The sequence below is a fragment of the Rana temporaria genome, chromosome 2 (genome assembly GCF_905171775.1).
Source record: "Rana temporaria chromosome 2, aRanTem1.1, whole genome shotgun sequence".
Lineage (NCBI taxonomy): Eukaryota > Metazoa > Chordata > Amphibia > Anura > Ranidae > Rana > Rana temporaria.
The window spans coordinates 472,680,460-472,702,965 of NC_053490.1; the positions used below are offsets into that span (position 1 = coordinate 472,680,460).

Below are 22,506 nucleotides of genomic sequence, written 5' to 3' on the forward strand. Positions count from 1 at the left end.
AAAACAGCATGTTTGCTTGCACATGATTGGATAATGGAAGGCAATAGAGCTTCTTCTCATTTACTAAGCTCTGGAGTAATGGCATGTGCAGTCTGTTTGCCATTGGTAAATCAACCCCTATGCCTACCCTAGGCAAGCCAGGTATTGAAAAATTCCCTCATCTGATGCCTGTACTCATAAATCCCAATCTGATGAAGAGTGGAGATACACATTTATAAGTCATTCTTGCACTAGGACATGGGCTCAAACATAAGCCATACCAAATCTGTAGGCTTGGTGTACTTAGTACTGTATATCTGACCATGTTGATGTGTATACTTTATGTGGCCAACTTGTAGATTATAGAACTTCTTTATTAGAAACCATAGTGTGGTCAATGCACAATTAGAACAATATGAATTCAGTGACCACAATCCCAGGTTGATCTGTATATACTCTTAGGCCTTGTACACACGACCGAGGAACTTGGCGGGCGAAACACATCGTTTTCCTCGTCGAGTTCTTGTTAGGCTTGTCGAGGAACTCGACAAGCCAATTTTCTCCATTCCAGTCGAGCAAAAAGAGAACTTGCTCTCTTTTTGGCTCGTCGAGTTCACGACCGGTTTCCTCGGCAAAAAAAATCTCCTACCAAGTTTCTTGATAGATTCTGCCGAGGAAACCGGTCGGGTGTACGAGGCCTTATGGTGTCCATGCACACTTCAATTTTATTGTCTAACTAATGTGAGATTCTACTTTACAATTCAGACTTTGTTTCGGATTTGATCAAACTAAGTTGCTCAGCCAGTGCAGAAAATTACCAATCACATGATCACTTTGCACCAATCAGCAGCACTGGTATATTCTAGTCATAAATATGATTGTATTCTGATCAATCATATTATGAGATTACATGTGGAAATAAAGACACCATTAAATATTTTCAACCATATAATAAGATACAATCGTATCTTAAGTATCAGTCAAAATCCACTTCCGTGTATGTGGCATGTCGATCAAAAAGGTTGTCAACTATAAATCGATTATTAGGGCTCTGAAATTGTACATTGGAAAATAATGCTAAAAAGTAGACAGATTATTGAAAGAAAACATTCTGGCAAAATGTGAAGAAAATGAAAACATACCAAGAAGCCGTTATTTAATTATTTTATGTATTTATTATCCACAATAGCATAAAATGTCTTATGTCTCGTACACACGATCGGTTTTCCCTACGGGAAAACTGCCATGTTTGGTCAGGAAAACAGGCCGTGTGTATGCTCCATAGCAGTTTTCCTGACAGGAAAACTGCGAGCAAAAAAATGAAAACTTGTTATCTTTTTTCCCGCCGCGATTCTCTGCGTTTTTTTGCTCAGCAGTTTTCCTATGGCAAACACTGCAGTGGAGCATACACATGTCTGGTTTTCCCGACCAGAGCTGTCATGGCAGTTTTCCTGTCGGGAAAACCGGCCATGTGTATATGGGGAAAAGCAGCTGAGCAGGTTTTCGGTTTTCCCCAGGGTTTTCCCAGCAGACGTTTGACCGCCTGGAAAACCGGTCGTGTGTACGAGGCATCAGAGTATACTGGAGCATTCCTATCTCTTGTCTCTCAAAGGAGCTCACCAACATCTCCACGCAATTTCATATACATTGTAAGGGACAATTCTCAGGGGCACAAATTAACCAACCAGTATGTTTTTTGGATGATAGAAATAAACTGAGGCACTTGGAGGAAATATATTATATTTTATAACATATTCAAACACAAACAATATATACAAATTTCAAGCAGATATTGTCACTGGTGGGATTCAGATGGAAATTAAATTAAATCACTTGATTATCTTGCAAAAATAAGTGAAAAAAATATAAATTTTAGATTTTAAATACATAGGCAACTACTTATTGACTTTTATTGCAAAACATCTAAATAGCAGTTGTTTCTGACTGTGTTGAGTGGATTGTATTCATGTTTTATGTTCTCTGTTGTAGCGTATCCCAACGTGTGTTCCTCTCAATCTGGAGACAAATTACGAGTTGCTGTACCTGGCAGAGCAATTCACAGGAATTCCTGTTGTCTATCTGAGATTCAAACTGCCAGATGTTACAAGGTAAGGAAGGCTAGATGGCTAGATTTGCCATATTTAAGTCAAATGTCTAATTATTTTCAGTAAAAGACAGATATTTGTCCCTATTTGTTGAAATCAAACTAATTATGGTTGCTAGTAAGACTAATATTAAATTGAGCTCAGAGCTAATGATTAAGTTACTTGGACACTAGGGAGCATATTTAGAAAGTAATTCAATTGGTGACGATGTCTGCGCTTAGAGGTGCAGGCAGCTAACAAGAAGGAGCATATACAAACCCTTAAAATAAATCATACAACAAACGGTGCAGTGCCTCATACACATGCTAATAAAATAGAATGATAACAGTGACTGTGATTCCTCGTTTTATTCCATAAATCAATAAAAAATCTATATTCCAATCCACAATCCTTTGTCTTACCTTTAATATCTTCCACCATAATATAGTGTTTATACTTCTGTAAATTCCCCCAATGAGTGCCAGTGCCACATGCAAATGCAATCCTTGGTGCCACTATTCCACCACCACTTATGCACTCACCAGTAAGACAGCTGCATGTAAATTCAGCAAAACAGCCTGTAGTATGTATCAACTCCAAATCTCCTTATGGCAACTACCAGTAATTTGGACTTTTCACCACCAGAGGTTGGTAGGGTGCTGTATGAAAAATGCTCACCACACGGAGCCACGGAATGCTTTATATAGTGTCGAATTTATGCCTAAGAAGTGAATTCAGCATCAGGTAAACAAATATAAAACCAGCCAAACTTACAAAAGATGGCCACCGTTCTCAGGACCAGAAGTGGTGATATGATGTCAGCACATAGGCTCCGCCTAGAACATTTTGTGCAAAGGCACACCTTTAGGGGATTCACCTATGCCGGCATCACGTTAGAACATCCTTAATTAGCCTGTTGTACAATAAAACTGGAAAGGAAACTAGCGGCTGCAGTGATAATGAAGACCAATGTGGTGATGGTGCTGGAATAGTGGCACCAAGGATTGCATCTGCATGTGGCACCTCCAATCAATTGGTGGAATTTATGAAAGTATAAACACTGTAATGTGTTAAAAGATATTGAAGTCAAGACAATAGATTGTGGACTGAAATATCGTTTTTATTTTTATCAGTTTATTGTATACAGTGAGGAATTGCAGTCACTGTTATATTTTTGTCCAGTTATATTAATGTGTATGAGGTGCGGCACCATTTGTTATCATATTTAGAAAGTAGTAAAAAAAGATGTTCACCAGACATTCATTGGTGGTGAATTCATTTGTGTAATTTAAAACAACACATACATTGAATGTTTGCTCAGCATCAGATCCATTTCTTTATATATAAACCCCTATATAAAAAGAGGTATAATTCCAGCATGGGAAACCATTATCACATCTGGCTGCTGTTTATTGCTCCAGACATGCTATACTAGTAGGGCTTAGGGTGGTTGCATCTCTTGAAAAAAATTGCATATACTGCTCCACTCTTCTGTTAACATATAAGGCTCCATTCTCACCATGGCGTGCTACGGTTCTGCCCACAATTCGGAAACGCCAAAATGGAGCCTTAAAGGGGTTGTAAAGACAAAAATATTTTCCCTCTTAAATTAAAGTCTGACAGTAGCTGATAAAGTAAAAAGTAATGTTTTGCATTATAACTAGTTTTGATACCTGTGGAAATCGAGCTGTTTTATTCATCTCCGTCACTCCTGAATCATTATTCTCACTGACTTCCTGGTTTGCGATGCGCATTCATTCTTGCTACATCACGGCCTTATGGGAACTACAGTTCCCATTAGGCTTAGCCTCCATGCCTGTGAGGGATAAGAGCGCATCTTCACGCAGGGCTGTAGTCATAAGGAGGGGGTGAGCACATTCTGCTTTCCACCATGCAAAACGGCTCAGATGCTGGTGGAAAGCAAGAAGAGGAGAGACAGGAAATGTCATTTTCAAACCTGGATTACTGTATTTTGGAGGTCAAAAGGAAAAACGAGGTAAGTGATATTTAAGTGCTCTAGGTTACAGCAATCAGTTGATCTAATAAAAAACTAACCTTTAGTGTTCCTTTAAGGAAGTGAGAAGTACTGTAGATATCACATTAATGATCTGGAGAATGTGTCCAGATTAACAAAGTTGCCCATACAGTTTACACAGAAATATTATTTTCAACCTTTTCTTCCAATCATTGCCCAGTGTATGTGCTGTTGCCAACGATCAAACTTTTTTGTTATCGAATTCTGAATGACCTGCATGGAAAGTGCCAAACATCTTTATCTATCAGATTTGTTCATAAGAAATAGTTGGTCTTATAGGCTCATGAGGAGCTTAAAATTAAACTTTAGTCAGAAAATTGGGTCCAGCTAGATCACTTCAGGTTGGCCCCTTTTGCAGGTATAGCTATATGAAAACATTAAAAATAGGTAACTACTTTTTAACCCTTTTGACGCCAGCTGCCGCAAGCCCTTTAAGGGGTTTGCTATGCCGGGAGGCGGGCAGGGCTTATGGACATGTGACCGCCGTGATTGGCTTTCACAACGGTCACATGATTGTAAAACTCCCAAACGTAAGCAGCGATCAGGAGTTTTCTGTGAGCTGCCGTTCACTGTGCCGGGAACACGCAGGGCATGCGCTCTCAGCACAGCACTGTTGGTGCTATTACATGTGAATATGCAGCCACTCTGTGCCAAGGCCAGGCTGCCAAGAGGCCGCATATTTGCGTGCGCTCGGCGCCAAGAGGTTAAAATCCAGTAATACACTCGCCCTGTTCTACACACGCTCAGTTGCTTTAAATTTTTCGGCATTGCACCAAAAATCAGAGCCATTACAGGCCAATCTGTTGACAGCCTGAAGATTTACTACTGCTCAGCGGCTCTGGGCTTCAGCAAAATGGCAGTCTCCAGCAAGAAGAAACGGGGGCAATGCTGGATGCAATTTACAGCACACACAAATTTTGGCAGTATAATTATGAATGTGGAATGTATTTTCCTTGTTGAAAAACATATTTTTTTTCAAGTTGTTATGAGTAAAGTTCCACCTTAAGCTGACATTATGGAATTTATTTCCCACAAAGGTTTTCAGCGGAATTTGATTTCCGAACCTACGATGGAGAGGGAGTGATTCTGTATGCAGAGTCAGCTGACGCCACATCATGGTTTCTACTCGCTCTGCGTGATGGAAAAATTGAAATTCAGTTCAAAAATGACCTATGGACAAAAGTTACAACTGGCGGCAAGTCAATCAATAACGGAGACTGGCATATAGTGAGTGTCTTGGTCTTATAATTGTTTTTCGAGTTTTTAAATTGCAGTATTTATTTTTTCAAAGGACGACAGTTGTATTAAAATAAACTAGTGGTATCGTTATTGATTTACATTCTCTACTAATATAATAATCTATGTGTTTTTTTTTTTTCTTACTGTTATGTGTGTGTTTTCATGGTTTTCTATACTGTAAAAACTCTACACATTCCTTATTTTTACCTTACAATATATTTAATAGTTTAAATTATCTATCTATCTATCTATCTATCTATCTATCTATCTATCTATCTATCTATCTATCTATCTATCTATCTATCTATCTATCTATCTATCTATCTATTTTGATTTGTGTGGCATGGGGTCACATAAAGGCACAGAACCCAAGGATTGTTTCATTATGGGCTCCTACAAATTGGTTTGTGTTTCAATGCATGACACATCTAGATCATGGTCCTGCATTTTTTATGCTGATAACAGAAGGAGGGGTGTCCTGACAAAACTTACAGCTAGCCTTAAGCTGGCCATAAAGGGATCAAAATCTCATTCCCGCTTGACAAAAGTCGGTATAACGTTTAACTTCTCTCGAATGGGAATGTTGACAAATTTTCATTCGATCAATGGCTGCAGCCAATCAGTTGTAGCATTGATCAGGTATTCTGCCAGCAGAGGAGTCCCCACTGTCATAATACAATAGCACAGTTTGGAGGGATCCCCCATCCACCTTGCTTGTGTAGATGAGGGAATTGCTTTGTTTTCTTTCGGTCAGCCAGCGACCCAGCTATGGGCAGCCTTAGACACCAAATAGGAAGATGGGGCAAAGAACTATATGTACTTGGTCCCCTAAAGAATAGAACACAACAAAAAAAATAAAAGCAAGGTTTCTTCTTTAAACTTGGCACCTAGTAATATCAGTGGTACACTTACAACATGAAGCTCTCTGATTGGATGGCTTAGATTGGGTATGTGCCAGCACTGCCTACCAAGTTATGCTATTCCTTGCCCAGTACACCTTATCATCACAGCATACCTTGAATATATCAGTTTTGGGAAACTATTAAATCAATGGGTTTAGTTCACAGTCTGGGTTTTTGAATGATTTTGCAAGGGGGAATGGGGAAGAGCACATGACCGGCTGGGGTCGGCAGTGAGGCTGGAAATACAGGGGGATCCTACAAGGGATTTTACCTTTATCACAGGAGATAAAACTGATAAGGCCAGGGTGCATAGGTAGGCAAAACGATGTAATTAAAAGATAGAAATTATTTGTGCTTTAAAGTGGAGTTCCACCCAAAAATGGAACTTCCGCTTTTCGGGAAATCCTCCCCCCTTCCGGGGTCACATTTGGTACCTTTCAGAGGGGAGGGGGAGCAGATACCTGTTTAATATAGGTATTTGCTCCCCCTCGCTGTCTTCTGGGAGACACACAGGTCCCAGAAGACAGCAGGTACCATTCCGATTCAGATCGCGCAGCGCGACTCGCGCAGCGCGACTCACGCATGCGCAGTAGGGAACCAGGAAGTGAAGCAACAAGGCTTCACTTCCTGATTCCCTTACCGAAGATGGCAGTGGCACCACCCGAGAGTTGAGGGACAGATTTGGCTTCGGGGGCCGACATTTCGGGCACCCTGGACAGATAAGTGTCCATATTTTAAAAGTCAGCAGCTGCAATATTTGCTTAAAAAATAAAAAAAATTCAGCGGAGCTCCACTTGAAGTTCAGCTGAAGTAGTAATAAACCCCCAACATTTTTTAGCTTAACACATTGGGAAAAATAAACATTCCCAATAAACTATTTGTTATCCTACCCCATAACTTGCAATTTATAATTCCTATGCTGTTGGCTCCTGGGGGCTGCTTCTGGTCTGGTCACAGGAAAGAGTTACCAGTAGACAGTGAAGTCTGGAGTCAGTCTGTTAGCTTGGAGAGGAGGAGGAGGAGGAGGAGGAGGGAGGAGAGCAGACAGCGGCTCCTCTTCATTCATAAACTGAAACATTGTAAACACAGTTTACGATGTTTCAGTTATGTGAATGGACTGTACATTCAGAACAGTAAGGAGCCGGATTTACTGGCTTCTACCTCTGCTCTCCATCCTGACAGATCGAGGGGGTGGAGGAGGAGCATGGAGGGGGACAGCAGCACAGAGGGAGAGAGCAGCATTGAGGGGGACATGGAGGGAGACCGCAGCATGGAAGGGGACACAGAGGGGGACGGCAGCATGGAGGGGGACACGGAGGGAGACCGCAGCATGGAGGTGGACACGGAGGGGGACGGCAGCATGGAACGGGACATGGAGGGGGATGTCAGCATGGAGGGGGACACGGAGGGCGACCGCAGCATGGTGGTGGGCACGCAGGGAGACTGCAGCATGGAGGTGGGCACGCAGGGAGACTGCAGCATGGAGGTGGACACGGAGGGGGGCAGAAGCATGGAGTGGGACATGGAGGGGGACGGCTGCATGGAGGGGGACACGGAGGGAGACCGCAGCATGGAGGTGGACACGCAGGGAGACCACAGCATTGAGGTGGACACGGAGGGAGAGAGCAGCATGGAGGGGGACACGGAGGGAGACCGCAGCATGGAGGGGGACACGGAGGGAGACAGCAGCATGAAGGGGGACACGGAGGGAGAGAGTAACATGGAGGGGGACACAGAGGGAGACCGCAGCATGGAGGGGGACACGGAGGGAGGGAGACAGCAGCATGGAGGGGGCACAGAGGGGGACAGCAGCAGAATGGAGGGGGGCTGGAGGAGGATGCGGGGGCAGTCAGCGGTGATCTGTTTGGGGAAGTTACAAGGACTCAGACAGCACTCTGCAAGGGTGGAGGGTTCACTACCCAGGTTGGGTTCAGAGTCAAGTAGTTTGAGTTTGCCCAAGGAATTGGTAAGGTTTGCCTTGGCATACCAGGTGGTGTATTGAAAGGGTGACCATGAGTTGTTGGATTTCCATCAGTGAGAAAGAATATTCTTTAAAGACTTCCCAGCGGGTGAAGAAGCGATTGGTGGTCCCATTTAATATCATTTTAATTGCCGTTTGACAAATGACAGATAATTCCTAATTGTTCGGTATGCCCGTCTGAACATTGTGGCTATGGCATGTAAACTAAACAATGAGTTAAATTATATGTAAACCACAGTTAATTTTTAGAGTAAGCTATAATACAGCTGTACATTTGCAAGCACCATTCTTATTATAATTTATCTCTGCTTTCTTCCTTCACATATCACCTCTTGTTCAAACATTGTAAAAATAAACAGCTACATAGTAAACAAGAATGTGTGTTCATTCATCTTGTAGGTGTCAGTAGAAGAGCTGGAAAACAGTATAAGTGTGAAGATTGCGAAAGAAGCTGTTATGAACATCAATAATCCCAAATATCTGTTTAAACCTGTGAATGGTATTTTGGAAACCAAAGTCTACATAGCGGGATTGCCACGGAAAATAGAAAATCTCATTAAACCGGTGATTTCATGGAATGTTTATTCACAGTGCAATCATTGTGATACATTTAAATTCCTTTATTGAGGGAAGAACAAAAGTAAACAGCAGAGGAGTTGCATAAACCCATAATTAGGTGCCTAGTCACCCATATCAGTGCCAGTGGTAGCTTTTTATGTTTGTTTTAGCTCTGATCATTCTACTTTGCTTTCTTTGTAAATATTACTTTCTCTCTAAATATTAAAGGGGTTGTAAAGGTTAAAAAAAATTCACCTTAATGCATTCTATGCATTAAGGTGAAAAAACATCTGTGTATTAGTGGCCCCTCTGAGCCCCCCTTTACTTACCTGACCCTTCGAAAGTCCCGCGCCATGAACATGCAGGCTTCTGGGTCGTCTTCCCGGCTCATTTATTGGTTGATTAAAAGCAGCGTAGCCATTGGCTTGCGCTGCTGTCAATCACATCCAATGATGCGGCGCGCCGGAGGGTGGGGCCGAGTGATACCGGCTGTATCATGGGAGCGTGCCCACAAGCACTCAACACCATGCGAGCTCGCTCACATTGAAGTGTTGTGTCCTTGCGGGGGGAGCCGAGACAGCCACCGAGGGACCCCAGAAGACCAGGTTTGGGGCCACTCTGTGCAAAATGAGCTGCACAGTGGAGGTAAGTATAACATGTTTGTTATTTAAAAAAAAATACCTTTAGTGATCCTTTAACGCCCAATTGAGCCCTCATTTTGTATTAGACAAAAGTGTTCAGGCTGGTTAAAAAAAGTAACAGGTGTAGGTCTTTTTTAAATTAGTTTTATTTTTTTATTCTTGTCCTTTAACCACTTAACGCCCGCCCACTGTATATATACGTCCTCTTTTTAAAGATGGATATCTCGGTAACGGCAGCAGCTGCTGCCACAACCGAGGTATCCATATCTTCTGTGGGCTGGCGTGTAAACGATAACGGCGGTCTCCGCGGCGGATAAGAAAACAAAAAAAAATAATATTTTAAAGCGCCCCGTCCCGACGAGCTCGCGCCCAGAAGCGAACGCATACGCGAGTAGCGCCCGCATATGAAAACGGTGTTCAAACCACACAAGTGAGGTATCGCTGCGATCGTTAGAGCGAGAGCAATAATTCTAGCCCTAGACCTACTCTGTAGCTCAAAAAAGGCAACCTATAGAATTTTTTAAACGTCACCTATCGAGATTTTTATGGGTAAAAGTTTGACGCCATGCCACGAGCGGGCGCAATTTTTAAGCGTGACATGTTGGGTATCATTTTACTCGGCGTAACATTATCTTTCACAATATATAAAAAAATTGGGCCAAATTTATTGTTGTCTTATTTTTTAATTAAAAAAAGTGAATTTTTTCCAAAAAAAGTGCGCTTGTAAGACCGCTGCGCAAATACGGTGTGACAAAAAGTATTGCAATGACCGCCATTTTATTCTCTAGGGTGTAAGAAAAAGAATATATATCATTTTTGGGGGTTTTAAGTAATTTTCTAGCAAAAAAAACTGTTTTAGTCTTGTAAACGCCGAATCTGAAAAACACCTTCTGTCCTTGTAGCCCTATATCAAGCTGCCTTGTACCAGCAGCATGCAGGAGAGTCAGACCACCGCTCTCACATAGAGTGCAGCGTTCTGGATCTCCAGCAGTCCCACACCCCCTGTGTAGTGCTCCAATCAACAGTGCTACTTGCCAGATCTTGAACTTTGATGATTGGAGCACTGCGCAAGGAGCACTGCAAGAGATCTAGGCTGCTGCACTCTGTGTAAAGTCTATATATACACATACAATGAGTACACATTCGCACAAATTAAAGTCCACAAACATTAAGTGAAAAACATCAGTGATGTGCAAATCTTCTAAAAAACAGTAAAGTCCGGGAACGAGTGAAAACATTCAACTATCCAACTATCTTTGAATGTATCTTGAAGAGACGACCAATACACTTGTTGCCTTCACCGCAAATAAGGTTGGCCTCTTACCAAATATGAAAGATACCCACCACAGAGATCAGCCAAGCATGTAATTAACAGACCTCCAGACATTCATCAATTGCAATAGCAGGACACCAACTTTTGGTTCCAGTGATTTCAAGGATCAAAATGTCAGATCAGGCCACATCCTCGCTCATGGAGGGGAACAGAGCCCACACATAGTGTAAAACCGCCAAAACCTTGCCGCTGGCTACGTGGTGAAAGCACTGACATCACAAGTTAAGCCCCGCCCAACATGTCTCACCCTCAAACACTGTCATCAGGGGAACAGGAGCAAACACCAGTGATGTCTAATGCAGTTTATATAGGCTCCTGCGCTGCTGCCGTTGTACACCCAAAAAAGGATGTAAAGGTGTATGAAGGGTAGCGGTCTGGATCTTCAGAGTGCTACTTCCACAGAGCAGCTTGATATAGGGCTACTTCAGTAGTACAAATAATACTATTAAACAACTCAGCAAATAATGAAAAATAACCCAAGCAGAAGTTATCTGCATGTCAAAATGATTTGTAGAGCTAGAGATACAGGGAAAGGGGATGTGAAATACAAATTTCATATTCTCCTGTAAAAGTAATTTCCTTCCATTTACTGAGTTACTAAGGGCTGCCACCTTCAAGGACCAACAGGAAGGGAGAAAGGTCAAGTTTGACTTTTACAGGAACAATTTAGCTATGCAGTATATCAAACTTCAACAGCTCTGGATCTACTGATCATTTTGACATGAGATTTACACAAGAGGTAACCTCTGTTAACAAAAGAGCATAGCAAAGAAAAAATTAATACTATGTCTTTCCTTTGTTGACATTTTACTATATTACCCATATAATCATGTTAGTAAGGCAAATGTAACAACCACCCTACCATCTTAAACGACATTACTGCTAAAGCTGTCCAAAGAAATGGAATCACAGAATGGGATGAAAGTCACCTGATTCTAGTTGAAATAGATCGTCTCATGTGTGGGGAGTAAGCAAGATGGCCCCAACCAAGCCTTGTTAGGAGGACTCTGATTGGGCAGATTAGAAAGCCTATACTGACCACTACTTAGATAGGAGACATGCTTATCATAAACAGAAACTCTTGGGATAGGAACCCCCTCCCTTCTCTTTCACACAGAGATCCAAGCGCACATTGCATTAGGGTTGGGCTCAGGGGAACGTCTGCCCTATGACAAATTGGAGGTCACTTCACTATTTGTTTATTTTTTCCTGTTAGTAGGTTAAAGCCCAAATCCAAATCGCGTGTATAAGGCTATAGACAAAAGAAGAAAAACATTTTCAGTGAAGTGGGAAAGGGTTCGAGTTACGCTTTTAATCCGAAAAAATGTACTGAATTTAAATTGTGGAACTTATTTTAAACCCTCCTCCTCCCATGCTTAAAAACATATATCTCACTGTAGATTAACCCCCGACTGGATGGTTGTATCCGTGGATGGAACCTGATGAATCAAGGAGCACTAGGTGTAAAGGAATTTATCCAAGGAAAGCAGAGTAAGCATTGCCTGGTGGATGTGGAGGAGGGCTCCTACTATCCCGGAGGAGGACTGGCCCACTTCAAACTCAACTACAGTAAGTCATTGTGCATAATGCATTTGTTTATAAAATTATATTGTGGCATTGCCTCAATACAGATATAATTTGTTATTGTTCCTTATAGCTGATATCACATCAATTGAGGAAGATTGGATAGTGAATGTTACTCTGGACATTCGATCATCTACTGGCACTGGGGTAATGTTTGCGCTAGTTAAAGAAGACACCGTGCCGTTGGCAATAGCTATTGAGGATCAGTCATCTGACATTGTGCAAGTATGTCTACAGTTTTTTTTTTATATTTATTATAATTATTACTGCTGTTGCAAGCGTGCTTGGGGGCAGTAAAGCTTCATTATTTTTTTTTTAAATAGCAAACATATCATACTTACCTCCACTGTGCAGTTTGTTTTGCATAGAGTGGCCCCAATCCGTCTGTTCTGGGGTCCCTCGGTGGCTGTCTCGGCTCCGCCCCCCCGGCGGCCGCTTCATTGGATTTGATTGACAGCAGCGAGAGCCAATGGCTGCGCTGCTATAAATCTATCCAATAAATGCAGAGAAGCAGTGGAGAAGAGGACGCCGGGGACAAGCCAAGCAGTTGAACGTGCTCAGGTAAGTAAAACGGGGGGACTGGGGGGGCTGTCATTGCCAGGTGTTTTTTCACCTTAATGCATAGGATGCATTAAGGTGAAAAAACACAAACCTTTAAGAGGACCTATGAAGACTGTGATATAATATTAAAATCAATATATTAAAAAGGGTTTTGCTTTCACCTCTAGACATATCCAGTCACCTCTTGTGGTCTTGATATTTAGGGAAAAAATGTAATACTTTTTTAGCCAATAGTATTTAACATTATTTTTTTCAAATAGTTTTCTTTTATTTTGTTTATTTAACTAGTTCTAAAAACTATTAGTGGTCATTCCATCACCCTTTCCTCCCCATTCTGCAGATGGAATACGTGGCCCTGGAATCTCGTAACTCAGCACTCAGCTTAGTTCCCTACCCATACACTCTTTTTCAGTGTTGCAGACTGTGCATGCCTGGGTAAAGAACAAATACAAGTGTATTTAGCTTATTTAGACTGAAACTTCAATTGAGCTTTGAAGTGTATCTAAAACCTAATAGTGCCTTATCCATACAAACTCTTTTTTGACTTTACAAACTTTAAAAGTGTGATCAATGACAATGCACTTAACAATGCATTAAAATGTGCATGGAAAGGTGTGAATCCAACTTTAGAATTTTCAGCAACTCTATCTTGACATTTGACATTGATGGTCAAAAAGGATTACAAACGGTAACTACTGTATATACTGCACATATTATTAATTAATAGGAATATCCACACATAACCAAGAAAAGATGCAAAAAACTTGTCATAACTTAAGCTGACCATACACCAGTATAATTTCAAACGAACGTTCACAGGAAGATTTTTTGTGAGCATTTGTATGAAAATTCTCCGTACATTTGATTACTTGACTTGAATGTAGGGTTGTCTCGATACCATTTTTTTAGGACCGAGTACAAGTACCGATACTTTTTTTCATGTACTCGCCGATACCGATACTTTTTTTTTAAATGTGTCCCCAAATGCAGCCATGTCCCCCCACATATGCAGCCATGTCCCCCACATATTGCAGCCATGTCCCCCCACATATTGCAGCCATGTCCCCCCACATATTGCAGCCACATCCCCCCACATATCCAGCCATGTCCCCCACATATGCAGCCATGTCCGCCCATATATCCAGCCATGTCCCCCCATATATCCAGCCATGTCCCCCCATATATCCAGCCATGTCCCCCACATATATCCAGCCATGTCCCCCACATATATCCAGCCATGTCCCCCCATATATCCAGCCATGTCCCCCACATATATCCAGCCATGTCCCCCACATATATCCAGCCATGTCCCCCACATATATCCAGCCATGTCACCCCACATATTGCAGCCATGCCCCCCCCCCATATATCCAGCCATGTCCCCCCACATATTGCAGCCATGTCCCCCCATATATCCAGCCATGTCCCCCACATATGCAGCCATGTCCCCCCACATATTCAGCCATGTCCCCCACATATATCCAGCCATGTCCCCCACATATATCCAGCCATGTCCCCCACATATATCAAGCCATGTCCCCCACATATATCCAGCCATGTCCCCCACATATGCAGCCATGTCCCCCACATATATCCATCTATGTCCCCCACATATATCCAGCCATGTCCCCCCATATATCCAGCCATGTCCCCAACATATATTCAGCCATGTCCCCCACATATATCCAGCCATGTCCCCCACATATATCCAGCCATGTCCCCCACATATATCCAGCCATGTCCCCCACATAGATCCAGCCATGTCCCCCCACATATATCCAGCCATGTCTCCCACATATATCCAGCCATGTCTCCCACATATATCCAGCCATGTCCCGCACATATATCCAGCCATGTCCCCCATATATGCAGCCATGTCCCCCATACCTAGATGATGCCGCTGCCGCGTTAATCAGCGTGCGGGGAACATTACAGCTTTTGTTTGAATAGCTGTGTTCCCCGCCGTGCCGTGTATAGACACTCCCCCTTGCTCGGGATTGGACAGATCACCCGTCCAATCCCCAGCAAGGGGGAGTGTCTATACGCGGCGCGGAACACAGCTATTCAAACGAAAGCTGTAATGTTCCCCGCACGCAGATTAACGTGGCGGCGGCTTTGCGGTATGCAGCGGCAGGTTTGCGGCGATGGCACGTTGCGGCGGCGGGGAGGGGGACAAGTATTCGGCCAGGCATCGGGGGCATTTGCGGGAGAACAAGTACTCCCGCAAATACTCGGTATCGGTCCCGATACCGATATTGGTATCGGTATCGGGACAACCCTACTTGAATGTCATTCTAAAGTACCTCAAAATTTGATTAGCTTTTATTATTTGATTTTGGAATGAATGGACTTTTCCAAACAAATATCATGCACACAATTTTGTTTGTTATACAAAAATTTTCCATCCTGATCCTTCGTTTTTTTTTTGGTCACTGCGGTCCAAAGCAACGTAATTCCCATAAAAGCAAACGCCATTTTTTTTAGTATTGAAGTATTTCAATCAAAATTCTAAAAATGTTTGACCATCTGTACACAGAAATCAGTGAGTATTTTGGGGAACTCTTATGTCTATAGAGTGTTGTTCATTTTCCCACAAATAAATCCGAAGCGGGTTTAATTCTTATTTGATTATAATGCTTTTAATAACAGGTTGTGCTTGTACAAATCACATATCATTTATAGAGAATTTGTCAAGTTTAAGGTACACCCTTGTTTTCATAGTAAATCAAACTTTTGTACTTAAAGTGGATGTAAACCCTCCATACACCCAGTGAAGTGAACAGCCTCAGATGATACACAGAGATTAACCAAATCTCCCTACATAGGTTTTATATGTATATCTGCTGTCTTCACATTTATATACTGTTTAGAAAGTTGAGATCGTGTTAGGAGATTTTCTCTTCCTGGTTAACACAGAGTGTGATGTCTGGGCATACAGCAAAGATAGCTAACATTGCTGATTGGAGGAAAGGCACACACCCCCTCTCCTCATAGGCAGAGACTCTCAGAGATGTTTTGTAATAGGAGCTGCTCTCTGCTAATCTATTTTAGCAACCTGCTTTGACAAAAGATTCAGGCTGCTTTTGTCTAAAAAGTCAAAAAATATGTCAGGAGTTCTCAGGCTGATAACAGAGGAACCGTTCAGAAGAGAGTTATAAGACTTAGCTCATTGAAAAGAGATACCAAAATACTGCATATATATGTGCCCAGCTCAAATTTCATGAATCGGGTTTACATCCACTTTAACCCTAGAAGTTTTTTAGTCCACTGCTGTAGAAACATCATGAAAACACATGAGTGTATTTGCCTTTTCTGCAGGTAGGATTATCAATACTACTGAATGCTTCATGCCCTAAACACGGGATGAATGGTAATGAATGAGTTAAATGTAAGCCTTAGTAGACTCTGTTTAACTCTTTTTTTTAAGGACATCATTGTCAGTATTAAAGGCATCACAGTGGCACGACTGTCAACAAAAAGGATATGTACGGACAAAAACCTCTTCGTAGGCATAACAGCTACAAAGTCAGCTCTGGATATCACATCCGATTCCTACACTGAAATCCGCTATGCGAACAAAGAAGAAATGAAAACGCAGTTGTCGGTTTTGGATCAGGAAATGAAAGGACAATTGGATACATATTTAGGAGGAATTCCAGGTACTTCTTTTTCTTGACACTATGTTTTTGGGTAGAAAACAAAAATTCTGAGCAGAATAAAAGAAAAAAGTATTTAAAAATCCATCCCTCCCTCTGTTGCCTTTGACCAAACCTGAGGTAGTGCAGATATAAAGTGGTTGTAAAGTGAGAATGTTTTTAAAATTAAAATAACAAACTTGTCATACTTACCTACTCTGTGCAATGGTTTTGTGCAGAGCAGCCCTGATCCTCCTCTTCTGGGGTCTCCCACCAGTGATCCTGGCTCCTCCTCTAAAGCAGAGGTCCTCTACATTTGTGAAGTGGAAATTTACCTTTGGGTTTAAACTAGGGTTGTCCCGATACCACTTTTTTAGGACCGAGTACGAGTACCGATACTTTTTTTCAAGTAGTCGCCGATACCGAATACCGATACTTTTTTTAAATGTGTCCCCAAATGCAGCAATGTCCCGACACATATGCAGCCATTGTCTCCCCCCATGCAGCCATTGTCTCCCCCCATGCAGCCATTGTCACCCCCCATGCAGCCATTGTCACCCCCATGCAGCCATTGTCTCCCCCCATGCAGCCATTGTCTCCCCCCATGCAGCCATTGTCTCCCCCCATGCAGTCATTGTCACCCCCCCATGCAGCCATTGTCACCCCCCATGCAGCCATTGTCACCCCCCATGCAGCCATTGTCACCCCCCATCCAGCCATTGTCTCCCCCCACCCAGCCATTGTCACCCCCCATGCAGCCATTGTCACCCCCCATGCAGCCATTGTCACCCCCCATGCAGCCATTGTCACCCCCCATGCAGCCATTGTCACCCCCCATGCAGCCATTGTCTCCCCCCATCCAGCGTCTCCCCCCCCCATCCAGCCATTGTCACCCCCCCATCCAGCCATGTCTCCCCCCATCCAGCGTCTCCCCCCATCCAGCGTCTCCCCCAATCCAGCGTCTCCCCCCATGCAGCCATTGTCTCCCCCCCCATCCAGCGTCTCCCCCCATCCAGCGTCTCCCCCCCATGTATCCAGCGTCTCCCCCCATCCAGCGTCTCCCCCCCATGTATCCAGCGTCTCCCCCCATCCAGCGTCTCCCCCCCATGTATCCAGCGTCTCCCCCCCATGTATCCAGCGTCTCCCCCCATCAGGCGTCTCCCCCCATGCAGCCATTGTCTCCTCCCCCATCCAGCGTCTCCCCCCATCCAGCATCTCCCCCCCCATGTATCCAGCGTCTCCCCCCATCCAGCGTCTCCCCCCCATGTATCCAGCGTCTCCCCCCATCCAGCGTCTCCCCCCCCATGTATCCAGCGTCTCCCCCCATGCAGCCATGTCCCACTTACCTGCATCCCCGCTGCCGCCGACTGTGTAATATGCCGGGAACATTACAACTTTGAATCGCTGTAATGATTGGCGCTGCGTATAGACACTCCCCCTCGCTCGGGATTGGACAGTTCACCCGAGCAAGGGGGAGTGTCTATGCGCGGAGCCAATCATTACAGCTATTCAAAGCTGTAATGTTCTCGGCGTATGACACAGTCGGCGGCAGCGGGGATGCGGCGAATGGCGACGGGATGCGGCTTCACGGCGACGGCGGCGGCGGCGGGGGGGCAAGTATTCTATTTGGGTATCGGGGGTATTTGCGGGAGTACGAGTACTCCCGCAAATACTCGGAATCGGTCCCGATACCGATACTAGTATCGGTATCGGGACAACCCTAGTTTAAACGTACCAATAAAGTCTTGAAAAATACAGGAACTACCTGTTAGATAAGCTTTAGACTTTTGTTGGGTCACTTCTGAGATCATTCAAAATTCAATGACAGATGCATTTGACCTGCAGTTGATCTCTTTCAGACCTGCATTTGATCTGCTTCAAGCAGGTTTGCATTCTAATAGACTTGTACAGAAATGCAAAACCCTTTGGAAGCAAACAAAAGTCCATCCTTACAGGCTCACCATGTTACCCCATGACAGCATTTTTTTTTTTAAAGGCATACTAATCCTTTAATCACTTGCCGACCAGCCGTCATCATTAACCCTTTAACAGCTACAGTGCATGGCGGGGGAGCCAATGCGTGTGGCCAGGGGCTGTGATGACCGCTGGCCACCTGCGATTGAAAGGCAGAATGGGGATCTATCAATGTAAACCAACAGATTCCTGTTCTGACAGTGATGGTCTGTTCCTAGTGATCTGGAACAGTGATCTCTCTGTACTTCCAGTCAGGCCCCTCCCCCACAGTTAGAAACACCTCCCAGGGAACACATTTAACCTTGATTGCCCCTTAGTGTTAACCCCTTCCCTGCCAATGACATTCATACATTAATCAGTGCATTTTTATAGCACCGATTGCTGTATAAATGTCAATGGTCCCAAAAAAGTGTCAAAAGTGTCCAATCTGTCCGACACAATGTCATAGTTTTGCTAAATATCGTTGATCACCGCCATTACTAGTAAAAATAAATACAAATAAAAATGCCATAAATCTATCCCCTATTTTGTAGACACTATAACCGATCAATATACGCTTATTGCAATTTTGTTTTACCAAAAATTTGTAGAAGAATACATATTGGCCTAAACTAATGAAGACATTTTTTTAATATTTATTATAGCAAAAAGTAAAAAACATAGTTTTTCTTTCAAAATTGTCGGTCTTTTTTGTTTATAGAGCAAAAAATAAAAAACGCAGAGGTGATCAAATACAAAAAAAAAAAAGCTAAATATTTGGGGGAAAAAATACATCAATTGTGTTTGGGTACATCATTGTACGACCACACAGTTGTCACTTAAAGCGACGCAGTGCCGTATCGCAAAAAAAGGCCTGGTCATTAAGGGGCAAATCTTAACTGAATATTTAGCTGTGCTTAGAGCTCAAGTTTAAAGCATAGCTAAAGTCTACAGGGTGTGGGTGGGGTTTGCCATACTGTGAACATACACAGCACACTTACCTATGAGAGTGTCTTTGTCCAAGCTCACAGTCAATACTCTGTCCCCTGTTCTTACCCACCATGCATTTTGGCTATTGGGTAGCTACTTATGATCTAATTCCCACACATGTAAATAGGATGTACATTTTACCAGGAAAACAGTGCCATTCCTAGCATCTGACAGTTGCCAGAAATGAGACGGGCCTGTATACTGCACTGTACATGAAAAGTACAGTGTACACACAAAAGAAAAGATCACAGGAATTTTTCTAGCAGAAAACTTGGCATGACTTTTCTACCAAAAACTCTACTTAATAGCAATTTTTCATTTTTGGATTTAGTCCTGCATTACAACCACATTCTACTAAATTTCATTAAATCCAGGTGCAAATGTACAAATGTAGGGTTTGATTATATTTAACTTCATTACCTACTAGGGGGTTAATAATACTATATTTGCTCTTATCATCAGATATCCCGCCTACCGCTACGCCTGTCTCCGCCTTCTACATTGGTTGTATGGATGTGGCCATCAATGGAAATCTGATAGACCTGGATGAGGCTGTGTCCAAACAAAATGATATCCGGTCACATTCCTGTCCTTTAATTTCATAGTTTTCTGGAATTGTTTGCTTTTTTTTATTATTTCATTTAGTTTATTTTATTTCTATTTGTTTTTTTAGCACCTACTACTGAAATACCAAACTTATTTGATAACAGATGCAACAGAATGAAATATTCTTTACAATTGTACTTTTACTATGCTGTGAGGTACCAAGTGCTGAAAAAAATCCTATGTGTTTTTCCAGCATCTGAAAAAGTATTGTAGCATTCCATTTAAAACAATGTTAACTTTATAGAAAATACTATGTTTTTTTTTATATATAATTTTAAGTTTTTTTGTGTTAAATAAGAAGTCTACTAATGCTTATTCCCTTTAAACTTTCTGCCTAATATAATCCATCAGCCTTATGTATGACATCTGACTGAAGTGCAATTTCTATTTCATGACTTCATCCTAGCAACCTAGCTTTTCTCTTTCCTGCTCCTAAGGTGGGCTAGAACATGTGAAGCATACACTCATTGGCTGTTTAGACAGAACGTAAGTGTAAAATTATTGCGCTACCCAAAAATAACAAAGAAACACTAAAAAAGCGAATGGGGAGGTGAAGTGGCTGTACAAGTATGTGTCAAAATTCCAAAGGAGTGTGGGTGAATGTGTAGCGCTACGTAGTAGTGTAATGTGAAAAAACACCACATAAAATATACTCAACAGGGTATAACCATAAAGTAATAATGTTTAATCCACATGAAAACAATCAGTCCATGTAGAAATTCAACGTGATAAATTGTCCATCATGAGTAAATAACATAATAAAGATGTCATGAGATTGAATGAACCATCCCAATGAAGATCTTCAGATGTAATTATGAATGTGCTTACCGGAACCGATGGACCTGACTGTCATATGACAACAGGTCAAATCGAGCTTACGGTACCCAACCAGCTGTTCAACGGGACTGTCAACGAAGATCCAAAAATAAGTGGAATACACCTCCCTGGTGTCCAGAAGACGTCAACCAAAGGTAAGGTCAAGGAGCCTGGTATTCCTTAGCCGAAGGTGACTCCGATAAAGGTGTCTCAACCATGGATTAGATAGAGAAATCACGAAGATCCAACACCCATCTGAGACCAGCTCAGTTCAGACAGACAGCAACCCTTAATAGGGTGCCCCAGTAGATGTCCTTCTTGGATCAAAACGCGTCGGGCTAACAACACCTGCTCCCATATTACTTTTTTGAATCTTTAAACTGTGATCGCTTTTTTAACCTGTATGCTGGTTTTTACCATTAAAACCTTTTTTTGCTGACCTGCACCATCAGAGCCCCTATTTTTTCCTTTCTTTGCATGCTCTGTGGAGGGAAAGTTTTTTGAGTGTCTCCAGCTGGTCCCCATTACCCTATTAAGGGTTGCTGTCTGTCTTAACTGAGCTGATCTCAGATGGGTGTTGGATCTTCGCGATTTCTCTAACTAATCCATGGTTGAGACACATTTATCAGAGTCACCTTCGGCTGAGGATTACCAGGCTCCTTGACTTTACCTTCGGTTGACCTCTTCTGGACACCAGTGAAGTGTATTCCACGTCTTTTTGGATCTTTGCTGACAGTCCCGTTGAACAGCTGGTTGGGTATCGTAAGCTCGATTGACCTGTTGTCGTATGACAGTCGGGTCCAACGGTTCCGGTAAGCACATTCATAATTACATCTTACATCTGAAGATCTTCTTTGGGATGGTTCATTTAATCTCATGACATCTTTATTATGTTATTTACTCACAATTTACAATTTATCACATTGAATTTCTACATGGACTGATTGTTTTCATGTGGATTGAACATTGTTACTTTATGGTTATACCCTGTTGAGTATATTTTATGTGGTGTTTTTTCACAATACACTAATACGTAGCGCTACACATTTTGTCAAAGCTTAATTAAACAAGCTAAAGTTAGTAGCTGATGGCTACCATGCATAGGATTTTGCACTCTCCAGTTTTAGTAAATCAACCCCACTTTTCTTCAGTTGGACATCATTACTAAGGCCAGTAATGTGATTTCAGAAGAACGATTATGGTATGGCCTTACAGTGGTCATACCACTGCAAAAAAAATTGTTTTAAATAAAATGTACATTCATAAAGAAAGCAGAGCACAAATTCTATTATATTTGTAAATATCTGGGTGGTGGTTAGCCTGGTCACATTACTTGTGAAATGAATGTGAAAATCCTTTTTTCGATCAAAAGTTCTCTTTGCAGTGTTAAAGAGGAACTGCAGTCTGATCACGTAATTTTTAATAAAAACATCTTTGCCATTCTGTAGCATTCCTTCCAACCACTTTGCATAATATTTTATATATACTGTGATTCTGTACTGGCCAAATATGCTGCAGAAATCTCCATCCACTAAGTTTGGCTACAATAATTTTAACTTTGGGCAGCTGAATGTTTTACTATCCAAAGTTAAAACAACAAGAGCAGAAG

General features: G+C 42.4%; 1 protein-coding gene across 1 annotated transcript in view; it reads left to right on the top strand.

The window, feature by feature from the left end:
• PROS1 (protein S) overlaps positions 1 to 21,256 on the top strand; it is a 104,480-nt gene extending 83,224 nt beyond the window's left edge. The window contains exons 9-15 of the mRNA XM_040338728.1: positions 1,969 to 2,087; positions 5,136 to 5,325; positions 8,620 to 8,784; positions 12,153 to 12,321; positions 12,410 to 12,561; positions 16,325 to 16,556; positions 19,938 to 21,256. Of these exons, the coding sequence (XP_040194662.1) occupies positions 1,969 to 2,087; positions 5,136 to 5,325; positions 8,620 to 8,784; positions 12,153 to 12,321; positions 12,410 to 12,561; positions 16,325 to 16,556; positions 19,938 to 20,080 (1,170 nt within the window). The 3' untranslated portion in view covers positions 20,081 to 21,256. The remainder of the gene's footprint in view (positions 1 to 1,968; positions 2,088 to 5,135; positions 5,326 to 8,619; positions 8,785 to 12,152; positions 12,322 to 12,409; positions 12,562 to 16,324; positions 16,557 to 19,937) is intronic.
• The last annotated feature ends 1,250 nt before the right edge of the window (positions 21,257 to 22,506 follow it).